Raw genomic sequence first — 20,637 nt, 5'->3', positions numbered from 1 at the left:
TAGTTTTCCAGCCCAGTGTTCTTCTTATCATACCTTACACATTTCTGTGTCGTACATTTCTGTATGTGTATGGTTTGAGTTACGGTCAGAGGCCAACATTGCCTTCTCCATTCACTCTCATCTTATTTTTTGAGGCAGGGTCTCTCACTAAGCCTGGAGCTTCCAGGTTGGACTAGACTGACTGTCCAGAAGACCCCAGGGGTGTTGCTGGCTCTACCTCCCAGTACCAGGGTTACAGACATCCCACCATGCTCAGCTTTTAGGTGGGTGCTGGAGGTCCACACTCAGGTCCTTGAGCTTGCATGACTAACCCATCTCCTCACCCCCATCATGTTCTTTTAATTATGGGATTGAGTGGATGCCGTCTAATGAGGGGATTTGGGGATTTTGGTTCTGTTCTTGCTATCAGGATGCTGTGTAGACTCCATGCAAGTCGTTTAACCCTAGTCACAGCTGTATCGCCTGTAAGATGCAGAAAACTGTTTGTGAGAAGTGAGTGTTTCTCTATCCCTCTTCCAGGGACAGCCTTACTATGGAGCTCAGCTTTACCTCAGACTAATGACAATCCTTCTGATGCAGACTTCTGAGTCCTCAGAGTATAAGCAACCCCACAGAGAAAGATTTTTTTTTTTAATTGAAGATGTATAAGGACAAAAGGAGCCCAAAAGGAGACAGGAGTGAATAACAGAAGTGACAGCATTTTCAGGAAGTGGGAGGCAGCCAAGAGTGGTAGCAGACTTATGACAATGCAGGATGCTACAGCCTAGGTTCTGAGAGTAAGCCCGTAGTAAGATGTGAGCTAGAGCACTGATGGAAATCAGAGGCATCAGGGCCATAGAGGACAACCTGCCAGAGAGATATTCAGATTTCTCACGGGGCTCCCCAGCCCTGCACAGCCACATGTGATAGATTCCCATAAGGCTGTGAACTCAGGAGTCCGAAATGCAGCTGGATTCAGGCAATCTTGTGGTTAGTAATAGTAGAGTGGTCAAGAACGGGATTTATTGTTGAAAGTCTACATTAGTGAGATTCCCAGCTCTCTTCCAGTGCCTGCTAGGTAAGGCCTTAACAGAGAGGAGATTGAAGTACTTCTTTCTGGGGAGAAGAAAAAAAAAAGGAATGGCCCCAGAAAAGTATCCTCTAGATACCAGTACAGCACTGGTGGTTGCTCAGCTCCTTCCCTCAGAGTCTTTAGGTGTTGAGTCTCTTTGAGATACAGGACTTCAGTCTCAAGTCTTTGTAAATAATGAATGAGCAACCAAATTTCATTGGATATTTAGAGAAATCTCCAAATGGTAACAGAGAGTAAAATACATACAAAGAAGAACTTGGTGGGAATAGAGGCAATACAGAAGGAGTTCAAAAGAATGGTTCTTCACAATCCTCAGGGACAGCACAACATCAAAGAACACATGCTACTGAACAGGAGAAAAAAATTAGTGCCTTTGTTATTGCTTTTAATCTCTTGTTGGTGTGGCAGAGTTTTATATGGTCCAAGCAAGCCTTGAACTCACTGTGTAGCTGAGGCTGTCCCTAAAGTCCTAAGAATCAATTTTTTACTAATAAAAACATTACCTGGGCATAGTGGCATATGCCTTTAATTCCAGCACTTAGGAGGCAGAGGCAGGTGAATCTTTGTGAGTTCAAGGCTAGTGTGATCCACATAGTGAGTTCCAGAACAGCCAGGACAATGTAGAGAGAATATATCTCAAAAAACAAATAAAATAAAACATTATAACCACAATTTAAAATTTAACAGAAGACTTGAAAATCAAATTTACATTCAAATATAACATGCAAGACAAGGGAGGCAATAATGAGGTTAAAAACATCCTCCCAGGGCATCAGTGCTATTCTGGCAGCAATTCCAGAGAGGGAGAATTAAGTAATAATAATAACAAATAGAAGTTAGACAATTCTAAGGAAAAAGTGGGCTCAAGCAGTTAAAAGTGCTTAGCGCATAATACAGCCTAGTGCTGAGTTCAATTCCCAGTTCAATTCAGCTCACATAAAGGTGGAAAGAGAGAGCTGAGTCTACAGAGTTGTCCGTCAACCTCCTTAAGCATGCTGTGGTACATATACTCTCTCTTAACAATGATTTTATAGTTACATTATATATATATTCACCCTTTCTGAGACGGGGTTATTTTGTGTAGTCCTGACTGTCCTGGAACTTGCTTTGTAGATTGGGCTGGCTTTGAACTCACAGAGATCCACTTGCCTCTGCCTCTGGAGTGCTGTAATCAAAGGTGAGCACTACCATTTCTAGGCTTAATTTTTATTCTTAAAAGAACCTTCATGCTGCTTGTTTTTTTAACCAAGTATATATAGTATTTTGATTAAAAGTAAAAAATAACATGAGCACACTAATATTACTCATTATCAAACTGGAAGATTTGTTTGAACAAATATGTTTATACTGTTTAATTATAAAATAAAGTCATATATGTGTATATAGAAATATGTATATATAAAATAAGGTTTTTGTTTTGTATCTTGAGACGGTGTCTCCTTAGCCTAGACTGGCTGGCCTCTTGTTCCCCTTGCTCCCACCTCCCAAATTATAATGAGATTTTTCTAGAAAGAGAATTTGCTGGGGGCTGGAGAGATGGCTCAGTGGTTAAGAGCATTGCCTGCTCTTCCAAAGGTCCTGAGTTCAATTCCCAGCAACCACATGATGGCTCACAACCATCTGTAATGAGGTCTGGTGCCCTCTTCTGGCCTTCAGGCATACACGCAGACAGAATTATGTATACATAATAAATAAATATTTTTAAAAAAAAGAAAGAATTTGCTGTGAGTCCTCACTGAAAATTTCAGCCTAAATATCCCAAGGGGATGGAGTAGACCAGGAGCATCGTTGCTCTGTGTAGGGGAGGCTGGTGAGGGTATGGGGTGGAGGGGGCTGGCTTTAGATGAAAGATGAGGCTTTGTGACATTTGAACCCAAGATGCTGCTCCTGACCCACATCCAGTGATCTTACCCTTCAAAAATTAACCTATTTCTTATCCTTAGGACAGCCTCCAGACCTGACACTCCTCCCAGAGTCCCTCAGATTGGGCTTTTCCCAGTCATTCTCGTTTTTTATTTTGTTTCTTTCTTTCTTTTTCTTTTTTTCTTTTTTCTTTTCTTTTCTTTTTTTTTTTTTTTTGTTTGTTTGGTTTTTTTTTTTTTGTTTTTTTGAGACAGGTTTTCTCTGTAGCTTTTTAGCCTGTCCTGGAGGTTGCTCTTGTAGACCAAGCTGGCCTTGAACTCACAGAGGTGCCTCTGCCTCACAGAGTGCTGGGATTAAAGGCGTGTGCCACCACCGCCCAGCCTATTTTTTAAGTTTTTTGAAATAGAGTTTCTTTGTGTAGGCCTGGCTGTCCTGGAACTCACTCTAAAGACCAGGCTGGTCTCAAACTTGCAAAGATCTGCCTGTCTCTGCCTCCCCAGTGCTGGGATAAAGATGTGCGTCACCACTGCCTGGTTCTCCCGTCATTCTTGATTCTGAGTGCTCATGCAAGAGTGCTGTCCCCAACTGATGCAGGGTCCTCTGGGGAACGATGCTTCAGTTTGCTGTGCATTATTTCCAATGTCAGTCCACTCTTAATGATCACTCCCAGAACTGCATGGAGGCTGAAGCTTGAATGAGTCCACTGAACCCACAGGTGCCTGCTGCAGTGGCCTCAGAGGGAGTACATAGGGCTGGGGCAAGACAGCCCTGGCAGGTCCTTGAACCCTGGCCAGGGTTTACCTTCCAGGTAGCAGCTGGGAGATGAGAAGAGCCCCTTCTTGGATTTGCAGCCCACCAGCTTCAAACAGATCTCCAGTATGTCCAGGCTCATCCAATCTCTGCTGCTTGGCCTTGTCAGTTACTTGGCTTTCCCAGGCTGGAGTCACTGAACCTTAGTGACCCATGACTGGTGACCAACAAATAGTTCTATCTGGCGAAAATGTTCTGAGACTTACCAGGGGCACATGTTCCCTTGTAGGGCAGTAAAGTGCTATGGCTGTTGTGAGGGGTTCAGCTGTCTGATTCTCTGGACAGACACATCAGACACATGCACCGAGCTAGAGAAACTGGCCGATGAATGAGAGACTGTAGGCTCTGGGCTGTGTTGACCCATGCTTGTGAAACAAGCCACCCCTGTTCCCCCAGCATGACCAGCTGTGCTGACAAGAATGCAGGACTCAGTTGTGGAGGGCCCTCCCAGACCTCTTGTCAGACTCACCTGCCCCCCTTCCACCCACCATCCCTCCCCAGTCCCGCCACCCAGAGAGCTATGGTGGATGCCTGCCCCATTTTTTTTTTAAAAGAGACTGAACCTGAAATTTAAAATAAATCCAATCTAAAATCTTCAGAGTCTTCTTTTTGTTAACTTACTCTGCTGTGACATATTTATTAAATCTACAGGTTGTTTTCAGATGAGTAAATTCTAAATTCATGAAACCCGTCCATCCCCATCTGTCCCATCCCTGATAAAATCCAACAGCAGTGTTTCCCTTGTCCAGAATGGCCTCTGGTTTCAGAGGCACAGGGTCCTCTGGGGCTTTAGCAGTTTTTCCTACACAGTCGATGCAGTAGGCTGCAACTCAGACAGGAATATGTCGTGAGCAGGCACAGCAACTTAGGTGTCTGGTTCATTCATGGACCACACTTTCAACATGGCTGGGTGGCCTCTATCAATACATTTTAAACTTTTATTTTGTTACATTTAGGTATTGTATGGACAGGGAGAATGAAACTGCCCAGGATTCTCAAGTCACTCTGAGGTCTCTGAGCCCCTTGCACGCACTGGTTGTACGGCACAAGTCTGTAGATTTCCCAGATGGCAGTGACACAGCACATAAGCCTTGGTCCTTCTTCCTTTCTGCTTCTGTTACCTGTCTTGTTTCTATTTGCTTTGAGACATAGTCTCATTATATAGCCCTGACTGGTCTAGAATTTTAGCTGTATCCCAGGCTGGCTTTGAACTTGTAGCAATGTTCCTGCCTCTGCCTCTCAAGTGTTAGAATTACAAGCATGGTCCCCATGCCTGACCTGTTTTATTTTTCAGTCATTGACTTTCTGCTTTGGGCTGACTAGAGGTGCAGCCCTCAGGCCTTTCTTCCTTGAGAAAAGTGAGATTGCTTGCATGCACACAGTGCCCTTTCCATCTTGGCAGAGTACAGAAAGACTGTATCTGGAAGGAGTAGCTCAGTCTGTTGTATTGCTGTGCCACTTGTAATGGCTACCATGATTATTGCCACTTAGAGTGTATTGCCAGGCCTGCCGATGAATAGTTTTATATCTAAATTATAAAGGGTTTGGACTTGTAGCCATAGTGCAGAATATTAGTAGTAGTTATGTGCTTTTAAAAACAAGCTTAATCCCAGTGTGAAGTCCAGCACATGTGAATAAATGTCTGACTTGTATTAAAGAGCAGTATTTAAGGGTATGGTTAGAATTCCAGAATGCCTTTTAATGTGTAGTTCTTGGCATTTAGCTGCCAATCTGAATATAACCCTGTGATCTGATATGCTATATGACAGACTTCATTATAGTCTGATCCAAAACCCTTGAACTTGCAAAATGGTAGCAGAATAGATAGGTACTGCATCATTTGTTGTGTTTGTATCAGTAGCACACCTCTCAATGTTATCATTGGCACTATGTGGAGGATAGAAGGTTCAAGACAACACTAGTCAGCCAGCATGTGGACTCTCACAGAAAATGTTTTCCCAGAATCAGGAATGTATCCAGTTGACATGCTTGTCTCCTGGTCACTCTGGTTCTTTGTCTCCAGATGATGGAGTGGCATCGGTTCTGTAGGCGCTGGGTGCTCATGAGGCCTGGTCTGGCACCTGCTCTAGTGGCCAAGGCTGGGCTTCAGCACAGACAAATTTCACTTTCAAAAAGTGCATGGCATCCTGGATGAGAGGCCTGTGACAGACATGGACAGCTGATGACATCTGCTGTTTAAGCAGACCTAAGTAGAGACCTTGTTCCTTCACTGTGCCTGGTGTTCCAGACTCCCTAGCTCTCAGCATTGTAGAGTAGGCTAGCCCCTCCCCACTTTGTTTTGTTTTGTTTGGAGACAGGGTTTCTCTGTGTAGCTCTGGTTGTCCTGAAACTCACTTGGTAGACCAGGCCTGCCTCTGCCCCCTGAGTGCCACCACTGCCCAGCTTTTCTTTCTTTTGGAACTAGAGTCCCTTAACCAAGACTTTCTCTGAAATAGGTCATGATAACTTCACAGATCCAGCTATCCAGTGCTTGGAAGCTAGATTCTTAGTGGGAGGGGCACCTAACCCACTGGTCCAGAGGCCAAACTTTGGAACCAGGCAGACCCTGACTAAGTGCTTGTCTTCGGGTTTGCACCATGTGACCTTCTTGTCTGTTTTCACATGAAGAATCATGATCTGACTTTTCCTCTCAGGATTATGGCTCACATGCCCTGTGGTTGGCAAGACACATGGGGGGTAGTCTTATAGAAAACCATCCTGCTATAGGTCAGCTCTTTGTATGCTAGAGGATGTAGGCCAGATTTTTAGTTATGTGACATTATTTCATAAGTTTATTTTCCCTTTGTCATTGGAACTTGGGCAACTTTTTATTAAATTGTTGACTGTAGTTGGGACCTCATGTTTCCCACCAATCTAGACTCTCAATCTGTGCCAGTAGCCCTCTGTTATGATTATTGCTTAGTTAAAATCTTGTTGGTAACCTGCTCTAGTCAGCTTCTAGGAAAAGATAAGAACTCAGTGCCACCATGAAATGGATTCAAACACTGATTGCCCATGGCACCAAAAAGAGGGAAAGTTCTCCAGAAAATGAGGTCACGAAGGGCCAGCCGCCATTCCAGCCCACAGTGAACATTCACTGTGGAGACGGAATTCCCTAAGCTTAAACTCACATCTCCTGGTCTAAATGAATGGTTGGAGCAGCGTCCGGTATTCGGTATTCCTGTGGGTTCTAGCCCTGACTGTTCACATTCCTCAGACACCCACTTTAGGCTTAATCACAGTCGCTCCCCCAATATAAATGAGACTAGTCTTGGTAACTCGGGAGGAATTTGCATTTTCACTGTCCTTACCCAACCCAACACGCGACAGGAGCTGCTGGGGAGGTCTTGGGGCCACTGCCTTCCCTTGGCCAGGAAGGGGTTAAGAGGCGGGAGGGGCGGGGCGCAGGGCCCTTTGTTACCGGCCTAGGCGGGAGGCGGGACGCGGGCCTGGGCGCAGGCGGGGCGGCGAGCGCGGCGAGCGCGGCCTGGCGGGGCTGGGGGCCCGGGGCGGCGGGGTAGCTGGACGTTCGCCGCGACCGCGGGACCATGTTGGAGATCTGCTTGAAGCTGGTGGGCTGCAAATCCAAGAAGGGGCTCTCCTCGTCTTCCAGCTGCTACCTGGAAGGTAAATCCCTACCCGAGCGGGAGACCCGCCCGGTCTGCCCTGCGCGCTCCTGGTCCCCAGATTTCTCCTTCTGAGGCCGCCGCAGGCGCTGGCTGGCCCAGCGGACTCCCCAGGGAGAGCCGCGGCTCTGGTGCTGGCGAGGCCCTAGCGCATGGTGCGTCTCCCGCCCAGAAAGTTTAAAAAAGCCAATCTTTAGGGTCCTCGTGAGCCCACGTTGTGGAGTTTCCGCTGCCAAGTGGGAATTATGTGTCACAAAGGTGGGCCTCCACCAAGTGCCGCTTACAAAGGGATCCCGCTCTACCATTTATGGGTACAGAATTTAGTGTGAACTTTCTACCCCCACCCCCACCTTTCTGCAGACCACGAAGAGGTCTTGGAAATTCAGTCTTTTAAGGAGGAGAATAGAATGGTTTTGCTTGGTGTTTCCAGGAGTTTTTAGAACGTCCAGTTTGGTGCTTGGTGGGAGAGCTCCTAATGTTTGGTTCTTTGCATAAACTTAAGAGTCGGGAGCCTGTTGCTTTTCCTGCTTTACTCTCATCCCTCTGACTCCATGCCCTCTTCCTGTCGTCCTTAGTGTTTTGTTCTAATCTAAAAGGATGACAAATGGGGAGGATGAGTGGAGGGTGCTGGGAGCTGGGCCCTGGCCAAGCCTGTTAGGACATAGTCGACCTTTTGTGGGGACTGTTGCCTTCTCCAGAAGGGCAGAAGCACTCCCAGGCCTGGTGGTGCCCAGGCGTCCTGACTGTTTGATGTAGGAGTTCAGATAGAAATAAAAATGTCAAGTTTATTTTAGGACAACTTTGGTTTCTACTGTTTTCTAGTCTTTCTCTTTCTAGAAATGAGGGAGAAATAGAGACTTTTCAGTTCTCTAACCTGTTTTTCTTTCCTTTTCTACTCTGACTCAAAGGCCTGAAGAGCCCCCACATAACTCATCTCAAACTTAAGTGCCCAACACAGGTAGACTGTGTTTCCCTTTGTCGCAAGCTGTACTCACGACATTGTCCCCTCCCCGGGACTTCAGGGACTGGATCCCTTAGAGGAGCCTCATATGGATGGCATGAGCTCAGTCAGAGTCTAACATTTGAAGGGAGGAGATGGTTTATTTGTCCCCCAAAATTGGCATCTGAGCAGCCAGAGTCATCTTTAGTTAATACACTGCTTACTTTCCCAGTTGCTCCACATTCTGTGCACATTCTCCGCCCATCTGTATCCAGTTAGCGCAATGCTCTATCATCTCCATTTTGAGGGCTCCGCTGGAGCCGAGATGAATGGTCTTCTGTAGCTGCAGTCAGGGCACAGCTCGACTTCGCCTGCACATCTGCTTGTTCCTGGGAATCAAGTGGGATTTAGTGCATATCTGGCTAGTTTAATTATTGTTTTAGCAGGAAGAAAATCTAAGTCTTACTCCAGCACGCCTTAAAAGTGAATTCTAAAGTCAAGTCCCAAAGAAGTGTCCACACAGTGAGACTTTTTCCAGGAAGTATCTCTCCAGGAGCTCTTTCTGCTCACTGAGTTTGGAATTCTTTTCTGTAACTGAGAGAATCAAGCCAGCCTCCATAATTATGTCTTAAAGACGGAAGTGCTGTCTGTCTCTGGGGAAGAGAGACCTTGCCAGCATCTGGAGAAATAATCCAGGCTTTTCATTTCCTACTAACATCCTAAGTCAATCAATCAGCTCATCGACACCCACTCAGAGTCCGAGCATCCCAGGCCAGGGAGAGAATTGAATATGGTGAGTTTTCCGTTATCACCAATCCATGCTCCCTGCTGCTTCGGCCTAGCTGTCAAGAAAAGGCTTAGGGGGCATAGGCAGTAGTAGTTGTTAGGTGGCTGTGGTGGCCCTGACATCTTGTAGGTAAGAAACTGAGGCGCCAAAAGGTTAGGAGACATCCCTGAGGTGACAGAACTGACATGTGTTGATGCCAGGATTTGAATTTGTGCCATCTGGCTCCAAGGAATCAACTTAAAAAAATAAATAAATTTTAGGCATTGGAGCCCAGGACCTTGTACTATACCCACAGACCCTCCCAACTTTTGAATTTTGAGACAGGGTCTTGCCAGGTTGTCCAGGCAGGCCATGAACTCAATGTATAACACAGACAGGCCTTGACCTTGGCATCCTCCTGCCTCAGAATGCAGAGCGCCTAGGATTGCAGGCTTGTACCACAGTGCCTGTCCCAGAAAACCCACTCTTAACCCCCTGGGACACATTGTCTTCAGAAACTCCCAGCTCGTTCCTGCACGAGACCAGTCTTCCCCTTCTGCAGCTGGCACTGGTGAACACCTTCTTCCATAAAGCAGCAGGCTAGTAATGTTTTCCAAGCAAACTGACAGAGGATCTAATGAATAGTAATTGGTCCTCCTGTTTTTTTCCTAGAGTCAATCACTATATTTTTGTTGTTTTTCTAAAAGAAAACTATGCCCCTCTAGAAGTAACTTATATTCCTAAGAAGCCTTCATGATGCTGGAATTTTGTTCTCTGAAGTATCTGTTCAGAATGACCATATCAGTTTTGGTCTTTGGTCTACTTTGAACCCCAATCTTGTCAACTATTCTTTGCCCTGGGCACATGAAAGACAGTTTGAACTCAGTTTTACCGCCCTTGTTTGTATTCATCCACACGGTGTGAGGAGGTACATGGGTTCTGGTATGCTGTCCGCAGAGTGAACTCTTGCCGACCTTTCTCATTTATTTGAAGAGCCCACTCTGAAGCTTCTCAGCATGAGACTGTCCAGCCAGTGCCTCCTGCAGTGCCAGCCACATTGCTTTTACAACTGGACTCTGAATACTCTCCTGAGGTCACACACTTGCTTCCCTTGGTTAGAACTCTTTTTGTCACGTAGCAGGCCAGTCTTTGTAATTTGGGTTATGTGAATATCATTGAGCTTTTACGATGTGACAGTAGTATGTGGCACCAGATAACCTCACTTAGTTCTCAGACTAGCCTTGTTGACATCCCAAGCAAAGGCCACTAGATCATTTTGGTGGCAGCACTTTAGAATTTGGCCTTAGAAGATCCTCCATGTGGTTCTGACTTGCTTGGCTTCCATTTCCTTTGTCCAGGTCAGGGAGACGTTCTTGTTCTAGCCTGTGGACTGGTTTAAGGATCTGTGAGAACCCTGTTGACAACTTTAAAAACAGCTGAGGCAAATATGTGTATTTCTACTAACTGGGGTTGCTCTTTGGTGCCCTCAAATATTATTGGGCTTCCCCTTCCAAACCCTAGCAACATCAGGCTTTCCTCCGTGCTCTAGCAGCCTTTCCTCTACCCCTAGCTGCATTGACCTTCTTCCCCTAGGTCCCTGCTGTGTGGACAGGCAGTTCTGGAGCCAGGCGTCCTCTCAGATGATTTAGGCATGGTGTTCTCTGAGCTGACATGCTCCCATTTATATAATGAGGCTCATAGTAGTTTCCACCTCATTGTTGAGAGATGTCATGTAAACTGTTCAATACAGAGCCTGTCACGGAACAAGAGCCGACAAATGGAAGATGTTGTTATTGTAAACAGTTCTTTAGCAATCTGAAATGGAGGCTTTCTTAGTCTCTCCGATGGCTGCAGTAATGATAGAACTGAGCTGAATCCACCCGTGCTACTTCTTGTTAATAAATTATTCTGAAATGTTTAAAGTGCATATGCAATAAAACTAATACTTTGTCTTCTCAAATTTTTAAAAATTTCATTATTTATCTTCTGGTTGTTTTGTTTGCATGTATGTTTGTGTACTATATGCAATGCCTGGTGCCTATGGAGGCCAGAAGAGGACATCTGATCCCCTGGAATTGGAGTTACAGGTGACCGTAAGCCACTGTGTGGGTGCTAGGAATTGAACCTGGGACCTCAGACACTGAGGCATCTCTCCAGCCCCTCTTCTTAGATTAAGCTGGAAATATCTTTCTTCCCTTGAGCCCTCCTTAGTCCCACGGTGAATATTTTAATAGTGCATGAAGCACCCCCGTTAAGTTTTGGTTAGTACCTTATTTCTCTTCTGCAGAGGGACTGTTTTCACAGCCCTAGATGTTTACACACTAAAATTGAGTCACTGTAATTGAACTAGTATAATCATTGATCTGAGACAGATGTGGAGAAATAGAAAAACAGATTTGAAATATATATCACTAAACCAGGCTAGTGCTCATGCTTGTAACCCCAGCATGGGGCTGGGGCTGCTAAAGGAGGGTTATGAGGAGGCTCTTTATATATAACATGTGTACACACACTCATTTTCATAATACACACAAATATTCATATGCTGGACCTGGTGCACACACCTTTAATCCCAGTACTTGTGAAACAGAGGCAGTGAATTTGAGGCCCCCCTGGTCTTACCTAATGAGTTCCAGGACAGCCAACATAGTGAATACGATCTCTAAACCAAAACAACCACCTCCCCACAAAACCTACCATATACATATGTGCGCAGGCACACTCACGCAAGCACACGTTATGCAAAACTAGAACTAAAGATCAAATAAGACACTAGAAAAATTTAATTTCCCTACGTAATTAATCATAATTCACAAACGAGCAATTTATAAAATATACTCGTAAATTTTTGTATTTATTTGAGACAGGGATCATGTAGCCTGTGCGGCCGCAAGCTGACAGTAGTCTTCCAGCCTCAGCTTCTCAAGTGTTGAAGTCATAGGTGTGAGCCGTGTGAGTGGCAGTTCCCCCACCCCATGGAAATTTTAAGTCTTATCAAAAGCAGATAGTAAGGGACTCCTTAGCACACGTTACCCACCTTTAACAGTGCTCCACTGCTCGGCTCTGTTTCCTTGCATGGCGACGTCGTAGTTGTAGAGTGACAGGAAGAGTCACTTGCCCTTTTTTTCTGTGTTTCAGTGACCCAAATTAGCAATAAAAATACTAATGGAGTGAGACCTTGTGGAGGAGTTGGCCACCATTGGGTGGTCCAGTTCAGTCAGGTCCCAAGGGACCCAGAAGACACACAAAGGACAAAGAACCATCCCTGACTCTCAGTCTGCTGTACATAGTCTGAGACAGATTGAAAACCCTGTGTGGTCAGCATACTCACAATGGCCACTTGGAGTGTGCAGCTAGTGCAGGAACTTCTGGTGCAGTCCATAGAGACATCCATGGCTGCACCACACTGTCTGCCTGTTTGGTTTGAAAGCATAGACACATGTCCTACCCTGGCTAGGATCTTGACCATAGCTAATGTTTTATTGAAGACAACTCCTGGTGTTCTCTGGGCTGTGCTAGAGAGTTTTTGGTCAGGTTGCTTTGTCCTATTTCTGCTACCTTTGTTTGGCCTGACAGACTGTTAAAGTTCATTTTTTCAGTTCTGACTTAACAAACATGGAGAGCTCTGTATCTGAGCTTCCCCACAGAGCTCTGCTGTGCTGTCCTGACGCCTCCTGAGAGTCTGGTTGGCTGAAGCTGTTGGTGTCCTTGGTACAGGCCAAGGAAGGAGCATCTTTGATACAAGGGTTCTGAGATTTTAATCTGAACCCGAGCCAGGGACACAAGAAGCTTCCATGTTGTGTGATAGCTGGTGGCAGGGTCAATACCAAGTGCTCAGGTGTTGAGAAGGAGCAGTAATAGGGCAGTAGCACAGAGGCAGGAGGGAGGTTCAGTGGCAGATGGGAAGGCCTGGAGGATATTGCAGGCTGAGAAGGGTTTGCCAGGGCAGGGAGTGGTGTCTGTCAAGATCAGTCAGGTGAGGCAGCTGGGGCTGGGGAGGCTGGTATAGAGAGATGGGAGAATATGGCTCCCCACTTAGACCCTGCAGGGCCTTGACACCTGCTTAAGAGAAGCCTAAAGTTTCCCTGCCATGGATAGGACTGACAGTGCATTTTCTGAGGTCCATGCAGGCTTAAGAGCAGTGTCCAATAAAAGCTGCCAATAGCCACCTACCTTGCAAGGCACAAGATGTTCTGAACATTGTCTGGATAACACTGTTAATAAATGGTGACTGGCCAGGTGGTGGTGGCACACACTTTTAATCCCAGCACTAGGGAGGCAGAGGCAGGTGGATGTCTGAGTTCGAGGCCAGCTTGGTCTACAAGAGATAGTTCCGGGACAGGCTCCAAAACTACAGAGAAACCCTGTCTCTAAAACAAAAAACAAAAAAATAGTAACTGACCAGTGAGTGACAGGCAGTATTGTGACTGGTCTTTCAGAAGGACCCTTATGTTGTGGAAACTCTTTTACCCTTACATGACTGGTAGGATAGAGGTGGGCAGCTAGTGGGTCCTGTGCCGTACAGAAAGAGGAATTGCCGACATGGGCATGGGTGGTGGGTACCCTGAGAGATTTTGGAAGCTGGTGGTGTCTAGAAGGCTATCGAGGTGGACTGAATGCATAAAGTGCTTGCCAGGCAACTCTGATGACCTCAGTTCTACCCAGGAACTACATAAAGGTCAAAGGAGAGAACCTTCTCCAAATCATAATAATCATAAAAACTAAAAAAAAAATATTTACAGCCATTTCCACAAAATTATTGCCTTCTTTAATAATAGGTTAAATTTTAAGCCAGGTGGTAGTGGCGCACACCTTTAATTCTGGCATTCAGGAGGCAGAGGCAGGCAGATGTCTGAGTTCAAGACCAGCCTGTTCTATAGAGTGAGTTCCAAGACAGATAGAGATACACAGGGAAGCCCTGTCTCAAAAAGCGAAACTAAAACAAAATACATCAGTAGGTTTTTTTGTTTTGTTTTTTCGAGACGGGTTTTGGAGCTCTGTAGCTTTGGAGCCTTTCCTGAAACTCACTCTGTGGACCAGGCTGGCCTCGAACTCAGAGATCCACCTATCTCTGCCTCCCAAATGCTGGGACTTAAGGTATGCACCACCACTACCCAGCTAGATTAATTTTTAAAAATATTTTGTTTTTATTTTTTTCATGTGTATGCCACATGTGTGCAGATGCCCACAGAGACCAGAGAGGATGTCAGATCTGAAGCTGTAGTTAAAGCAACTATGAGTCCCACCCCTGCCATGTGGGTGCTGGAAACCTAGCTCAAGTCCTCTGCAAGAGCAGCAAGTGCTCTTAACCACTGAGCCACCTCTCCATCCCAGCAATAGATTCTTAAAGGGTGAGACAAAATCCCTTTGTGTTTATTTTGGAGACAAGGATTATATCTTCAGAAAGGTTGGTATTGGAGCTGTGTGACAAGGTCAGAGGCTCAGGGAGAATTCCATTTTGTTTGAATTGCCTGGGTAAGTTCATTATAATAGAAAGATTGCAAAGAAAATGTTTAAACCTTGGGATGACTCAGCTTTTTTTTTAATTTTTTTTTAAAGGTTTTCTATAGAAATCTATTTCATTTAGTACCTCTGATATCCAGAAGCAGGACAGGCTAAAACTGCATTATTTTAAGAGAAAGTATGGTCTGGTCACTACATACACCAGCCTCCAGGGGACTCTTCATGGTAGCTGTTGTGGTCTCTGGGTCTCATTGGGCACCTCGAGCAGCCCTTTGCAGAAGTTGTTACTCTGGGAGACTGGGGACTAAAGGTTCCCATGACCTTGCAAGGGAAGATTGACCATCTTTGCTTTACTAGCCTCTAGCTGGAACTAGCCATTTTGCTTTATGAACACAGGAAACAGAAGACAGTGCCAGCCTCCAGCAGAGGTCGGGTATCCACACATCACAGCTGCCTCAGTGACAGCGCTCCCTGGCGTCTCTTAGCTGAGGCATTCATAAAGAAGCATGCTTTTATTGAGATTGGGGTGTCAGGCTGGCCTTGGATAAGCCCCTTTTTCTCAAGTGCTGCCTCTGTCTCCAGTCTTCTCTCCCGAGGAGACCCCATCAGTTCTATATCAGTGCACCCCAGAGACATGGCCCCCTCTTGGGTGTTTACTTCTCCAGCTGTGCTAGTTCTCAGCAGCTGCGTCTTTCACGGAGCAGCCCAGAGGCCACCGGATGGCTCTGCTGTTCTTCTCCACCCCAGCTCTTCTGCATTCATGACCTGGTGCTTCAGGTGCTGGGTGTCAGGGTAATGGAAAGACTATGCTTAAACATGGTTTTGTTTTTTAAATAATCTGAACTGTATGTGAAGGGTTACAAAAGGGATGGAGTTGCTTTCAGCTTTCAGCAAGTACACATTGTGGGAAATAATACTTTTCTTCCAAGTTCACATTAGGAAGAGAGTAGGAGGCAGTTACAGACTGACTTGAGAATATTCTGAGCATGACCTCATCAGCTGGAACAGAGAGAAGCTAAAAACACGAAGCCCTCTCCTTTGCAAAGGGTCTGGTCTGTTTTACAGACCTGCGCATTGCAGAGATTCCTTGAGCCAGAGGAAATCTCAAAGGGGCCACCAAGGGAATAAGGCTAAAGCGGCAGGACTTCTGTCCTTGGACTGAACGCAGGGGACAGCCCTGTGTGCTCAGGGACACATCTCTGCTCTGCCCGTCCCCCACGCGGAAGTGGCTCCCGAAGCCCAAGGTGAGGACTGCAGTGAGCGCTGTGCAGCTGGCTGCCCTGGGTACTTCTGCCAACAGGAAGGCAGGAACTTCCTAGGGATGTTTTTCCTGGAGGTGAAGTCTCCCTTCCCCTTGGGACAGTGAAGTCTCCTGCCCCTGGAACTCAGGGGCCAACATCCGCTCACAGTGGTCTAGACCAGATATGCCATATCCAAGAATCTTCTGTAAACATTTTTCTTCAGTGACTCATAACCCTGAAAAGAGATTTTTTTCTTTAACGATCTTTAACTTATACCCGAAAGACCCAAACCGTTTTCCTAGAGTACTGTCCAAACAAGAGATTCATACAGACCCAGGGGGGTTTGTGGTATGGCTTCTATCGTACTTCCTGATAGTCCAATACCCTCCTAGTGGAGCCAAGGCTTTCTGGTGGCTTGGAGGTAGTTTCCGGATGGCACCAGTTCTTGGTGCTGCAACTGACTGGTAGCAACTCTTGCTGAGTGTCACCAATGGGCAGCAGCTAATTTACAGCAAGAGAACAAAATGGTCTTAAAGGGGACAACAGGCACCTTTAAAAGATCCATATCAAATGTATTTAAAGTGTGATTGAAAGGGACATAGCAGGAAGTGCTTGTGATGGGGAAGAAAATGAATCCTAGCACACACTGCCATTTTTTGTCCAAGGATTAGCTACCACCAAAGAGTTCCAGAGACAACAGGAGAGGAACTCTTTTGAGGCAGTCTTTTGAGTGAAGCTTTCGAGCTTGGTGGTGGTGATGGGGGTGATTTCCTGACAGTGGGACTGGCAGAAAGTTAATGTCTTGAGCAACACAGATTTGAGTACATTCTGCAGTTTGGCCTTGTGAGCTGTGATCATTTTTATGGTTGACGAGCATAGTTGACTATGAAATGAAGAAAGTAACTTGGCATTGGTGCACCGTGAGTCAGTTTTGACATCAGCCTGGACTGGGAATTGGCTGGAAGGTTTTGTTGTTGAACCGAGGCCGCACTCGATGTCTCCATCCAGAAGCATGCATGAGCAATACTTCCCTTTGGGCTTTGGCTGTTAACTTGAGGACCAGGACTGGGGAGGGGATGGAGCGAGGGCTTGGAGGCCATCCTGTAGGATCAGGGGCAGCTGCAGGACAGTTTTCTCTTCTAACAAAGCCTTCACCTCCTACCTACATTGTCACTCCTCACCTCTTGACAGAATCTGTGTCCTGCTTACTCCAGGTGTTTTTCCAGGCCACTTCCCCTAGTTATGTAACTTTGATCAAATCCAGATGCAACAGAACGTTTGATAGAAGAGGTCAAATGGCATTTGAGAAGAAAAGCACTTCTGTATGCATGACCCAGCATTCATTTCCGGTATGGGCCCAGCCTTCCAAAGCCTTGTGCTGTTGGCCCTGGGTTGGGGCATGCAGGGAAACACATAAATGCTCTTTCAGGACAGTGGGAGGGGCCCTCCCCAGAGCTGCTCGTTTTAAATTGTCTATTATGTAAGCATCCCTGGCTTCTATTTACATGTTATTCTAGTGTTGGGATTGGGAGATGATTATAAAAATAACCTGGTCATTTTAACAAATGAGCCATAATATAGGAGAGAGTGTAAAGACAGCTGAAAGACTTATAATCCTCCCACAACCTTCTGTTAGCTGCTGCTCACATTTTGGTGTAGTTTCTTCTGGTTCTTTTTAAAATTTTTATAAAATTGGAATATTACTATATATGCTAGGATATAATATAAAATTTTAATGAATGTGTTATAAACATATTCCCAAGCCATTAGAAAGATTTTTTGTTTTGTTTTTTTTTTTTTGCAAAAGTATTTTGTTTTTTTGTAGTATTGAGGCTCAAACCCAGGGCGTACACTTTCTAGGATAGTGTTCTGCCACTGAGCCCTATCTAAAGCATCCTGCTGAGGGGGCTAGTAGCACAGGGAGGAGAGGAAGGCAGATTTTTGTGAGTTTGAGGCCAGCCTGGTCTACAGAGTGAGTTTCAGAACAGCCTGGGTACACATTAAAACCTTGTTTCAAAAAAACTGAGAAGAAAAAAAAAAAACACATTACAACATCCCAAGTGGCCTTCAAAGTATCCTGTTTTATGGATGGAGCATAGCCTGCCTTAACTTGATCAGTGGGTATTTTGAACCTTCCTTTTTTTGTGCTATCTTTTAAAATTGGTGTACACAAGACATTGTTTGTAAATCTTGGGATAAATTGCCAAAGATGTTGAGAGATTGTGAGTCTGAGGCTAGTTGTGTTAACCCAGCTTCACATACCCTGCTGTACATACCCTGCTGCAAGCACTGTAGAAGAACGCCAGTTGTCCTGATGTCTCACCCACACTCCTGCTGGTGTCCAGAAGGGCCTGCCAATTTGAAGAATTGGCATTCTTTGATTCCCAGCAAGGCTTTACACACTTTCCATGTCTAATGATGATTTTAGTTTTCCACGAATTGTTTGTTTATGGGTCTTGTTCACTTTTTTTTCCATGGTGAAGATTTATCTTTTAGCCACTGTTGTTATGTAAGAATCTTCTACCAGAGGTTGAACAGAGGCCTCCACAGTTTAGAGCACACATTATGCTTGCAGAAGACCCCAGTTCAGTTCCTAGCACCCATGTCAGGTAGCTCACAATCACCTGTAACTCTAGCTCCAGAGGATCCAACACCTACTTCTGGCCCCCTTATGGCTTCCATGGGCTTCTCCACTCTCGTAAATACGTCAACATGCAAATATACATGCATTTACATAATTAAAAATAAAGATAAATCGGGGCTGGAGAGATGACTCAATGGTTATTCAAATCACTGGTTATGTTGGGCGGTGATGGTGCACGCCTTAATCCCCAGCACTTGGGAGGCAGAGGCAGGGGGATCTCTGTGAGTTTGAGGCCAGCCTGGTCTACAAGAGCTAGTTCCAGGAAAGAGAAAACCTGTCTCGAAAAACAAACAAACAAAACATTGGTTGGTCTTCTGGAGGACCCAGGTTCCCAGCACCCACAGGGAAGCTCACTGTTGTAAGGAACTGTCTGTCAGTCCAGTTCCAGGGATCTGACACCTCACACAGACAGATATGCAGGCAAAACACCAATACACATAAAAACAAACAAACGAACGAATAAGTAAAAATTAAATCTTTCTTATTTTAAAAAAAAATCCAGGGCTGGAGAGATGGCTCAGTACTTAAGAGCACTGGCTGCTCTTCCAGAGGTCCTGAGTTCAATTCCCAGCAACCACATGATGTCTCACAACCATCTGTAATGAGATCTGGTACCTTCTTATGACTTGCAGGCACACATGCAGACAGAGCACTGTTTACATAATAAATAATAAATCTTTTTTAAAAAAAAATCCTCTGCCAGACAGTTTACTTTTGTAAGCCACAGGAGCTCTTCTGCTGGGCATCACTTACCCAACCTGCTGAATTGGCTGTGCTCTTCCCTCTGTGGTAGAACATGCTTTCCAGGACAAGGTGCTGCTGGCTCCTGCCTGTGCTGCTCCCCACCAAAGGCTTGTGTGGGTCCTTGCCAGCCTCTGTGTCTCAGACCATGTTTGAAATTAAAACTAACAAATAGCATGGAAAGTAGTTGTTTTTGTGAAGTTAGAGTGAGCATTTCAGGAAGACTCATGAAGGCCAGAACTAAAAAGTTGCTATGGAAAGGGGGAAAGAAAACATGCAATGACCAGAATGGACCGTGTGCATTAGAAAGATTCTGCAGCGAACCTTGGTCCTGGTCTCCAGGTAGGACTTAAAGGAGGTGATTTTAGTCATAGCACTCACCTGCCTTGACAGTCCTTGGTTGGGACTAGCAAAACACACCAGGTGGGGAAAGGGTCACATGTTGATTAAAAAAAAAAAGCGATTCTGGGGCTGGAGAGATGGCTCTGAGTCCAGGGCACTTGCTGTGAAAGCAAGAGGACCTGAGTTCAAGTCCTCATCACCTGTGGGAAGGGCAGATGTGTGTCCAGAACTCCAGCGTTGAGGGAGGTGAATGGGTCCTTGGAGTTGCCTGCCAACCAGCCTAGACAAAATAGTGAACTTTCAGGCTCAAACAATATTATGGAGAGCAATACAGGAAAACACCCAACATGCATCTCTGGCTCAGGCCTGTACCCAAAATATACATGTGAATGTCTGGCACACAACAGTTCCAGGTCTTAAACTTTTCATGTTACTTCACTAAAATAAACAATTTATATGTCATATATTAGTTAAAGGGTTTGTTTTGGTTTTTGGTTTTTGTTTGTTTGTTTTTTTGGGTTTTTTTTTGCCAAAAGCAAAAATAAATCTCTCCTTAGCCAACATTTTAGTCAGTTGGTCAGTTAACCCCGGACCACATGAACACTTGGAGTGCTTGGTAAGCCTAGACAGAGGACAAACCTGCTGGGATTTCTCTGTTCCCACAGCTAGGATGGCCACATGACCTGACCTCATCCTTGAAGTGATCTTTGCTCTCAGTGCATAAAATGAAATGACTGAGCATGGTGACAGTCATCAGTAGTGACGGTTTGTCCTGTAGGAAATGACTCTATCAGAACTGAAAAGGAAAGAACTGCGTTACTTATGCTGACTTCCTGCAGACAGACATCCTTTACATGGTTCAGTTCCCTCATTCTTTGAGACTGACTAGCCTGGAACTCTACATAGCCCAGGATGGCCTCAAACTCTCTCCATGACCGGAACTAGCCTTGAATTTAAGGCATTGTTCCTGCCTCAGGCCTCCTTAATGCTTGAACTACAGGTGGCCTTTTATATTTGGCTTTCTGGCATTTTGTTGTTACTATTTTAGGTGAATGCAGTCAGATAGATCTTCAAGGTTTGTTTTACTGCCCAAAAGAAATGGTGTTTGTTGGGGCGGCAGTGTGGTGGT

At 45.4% G+C, this 20,637-nt stretch overlaps 1 protein-coding gene across 3 annotated transcripts in view; it reads left to right on the top strand.

The window, feature by feature from the left end:
• The window catches only part of Abl1 (ABL proto-oncogene 1, non-receptor tyrosine kinase), a 119,717-nt gene that overhangs the window by 70,112 nt on the left and 28,968 nt on the right, over positions 1 to 20,637 (top strand). Inside the window, exon 1 of one of the 3 annotated variants that reach the window (XM_048432039.3) lies at positions 7,217 to 7,372. The exons of the other annotated variants lie outside the window; for them this stretch is intronic. Coding sequence (XP_048287996.1) covers positions 7,294 to 7,372 — 79 coding nt within the window. The 5' untranslated portion in view covers positions 7,217 to 7,293. Of the gene's footprint in view, positions 1 to 7,216; positions 7,373 to 20,637 lie in introns of those variants that run through there. 3 annotated transcript variants of the gene reach the window in all.

This window comes from Myodes glareolus, chromosome 21 (assembly GCF_982192425.1).
Source record: "Myodes glareolus chromosome 21, mMyoGla1.1, whole genome shotgun sequence".
Classification (NCBI taxonomy): Eukaryota; Metazoa; Chordata; class Mammalia; order Rodentia; family Cricetidae; genus Myodes; species Myodes glareolus.
The sequence above is the reverse complement of the archived record's forward strand: the minus strand, read 5'-3'. Positions and strand labels throughout refer to the sequence as shown.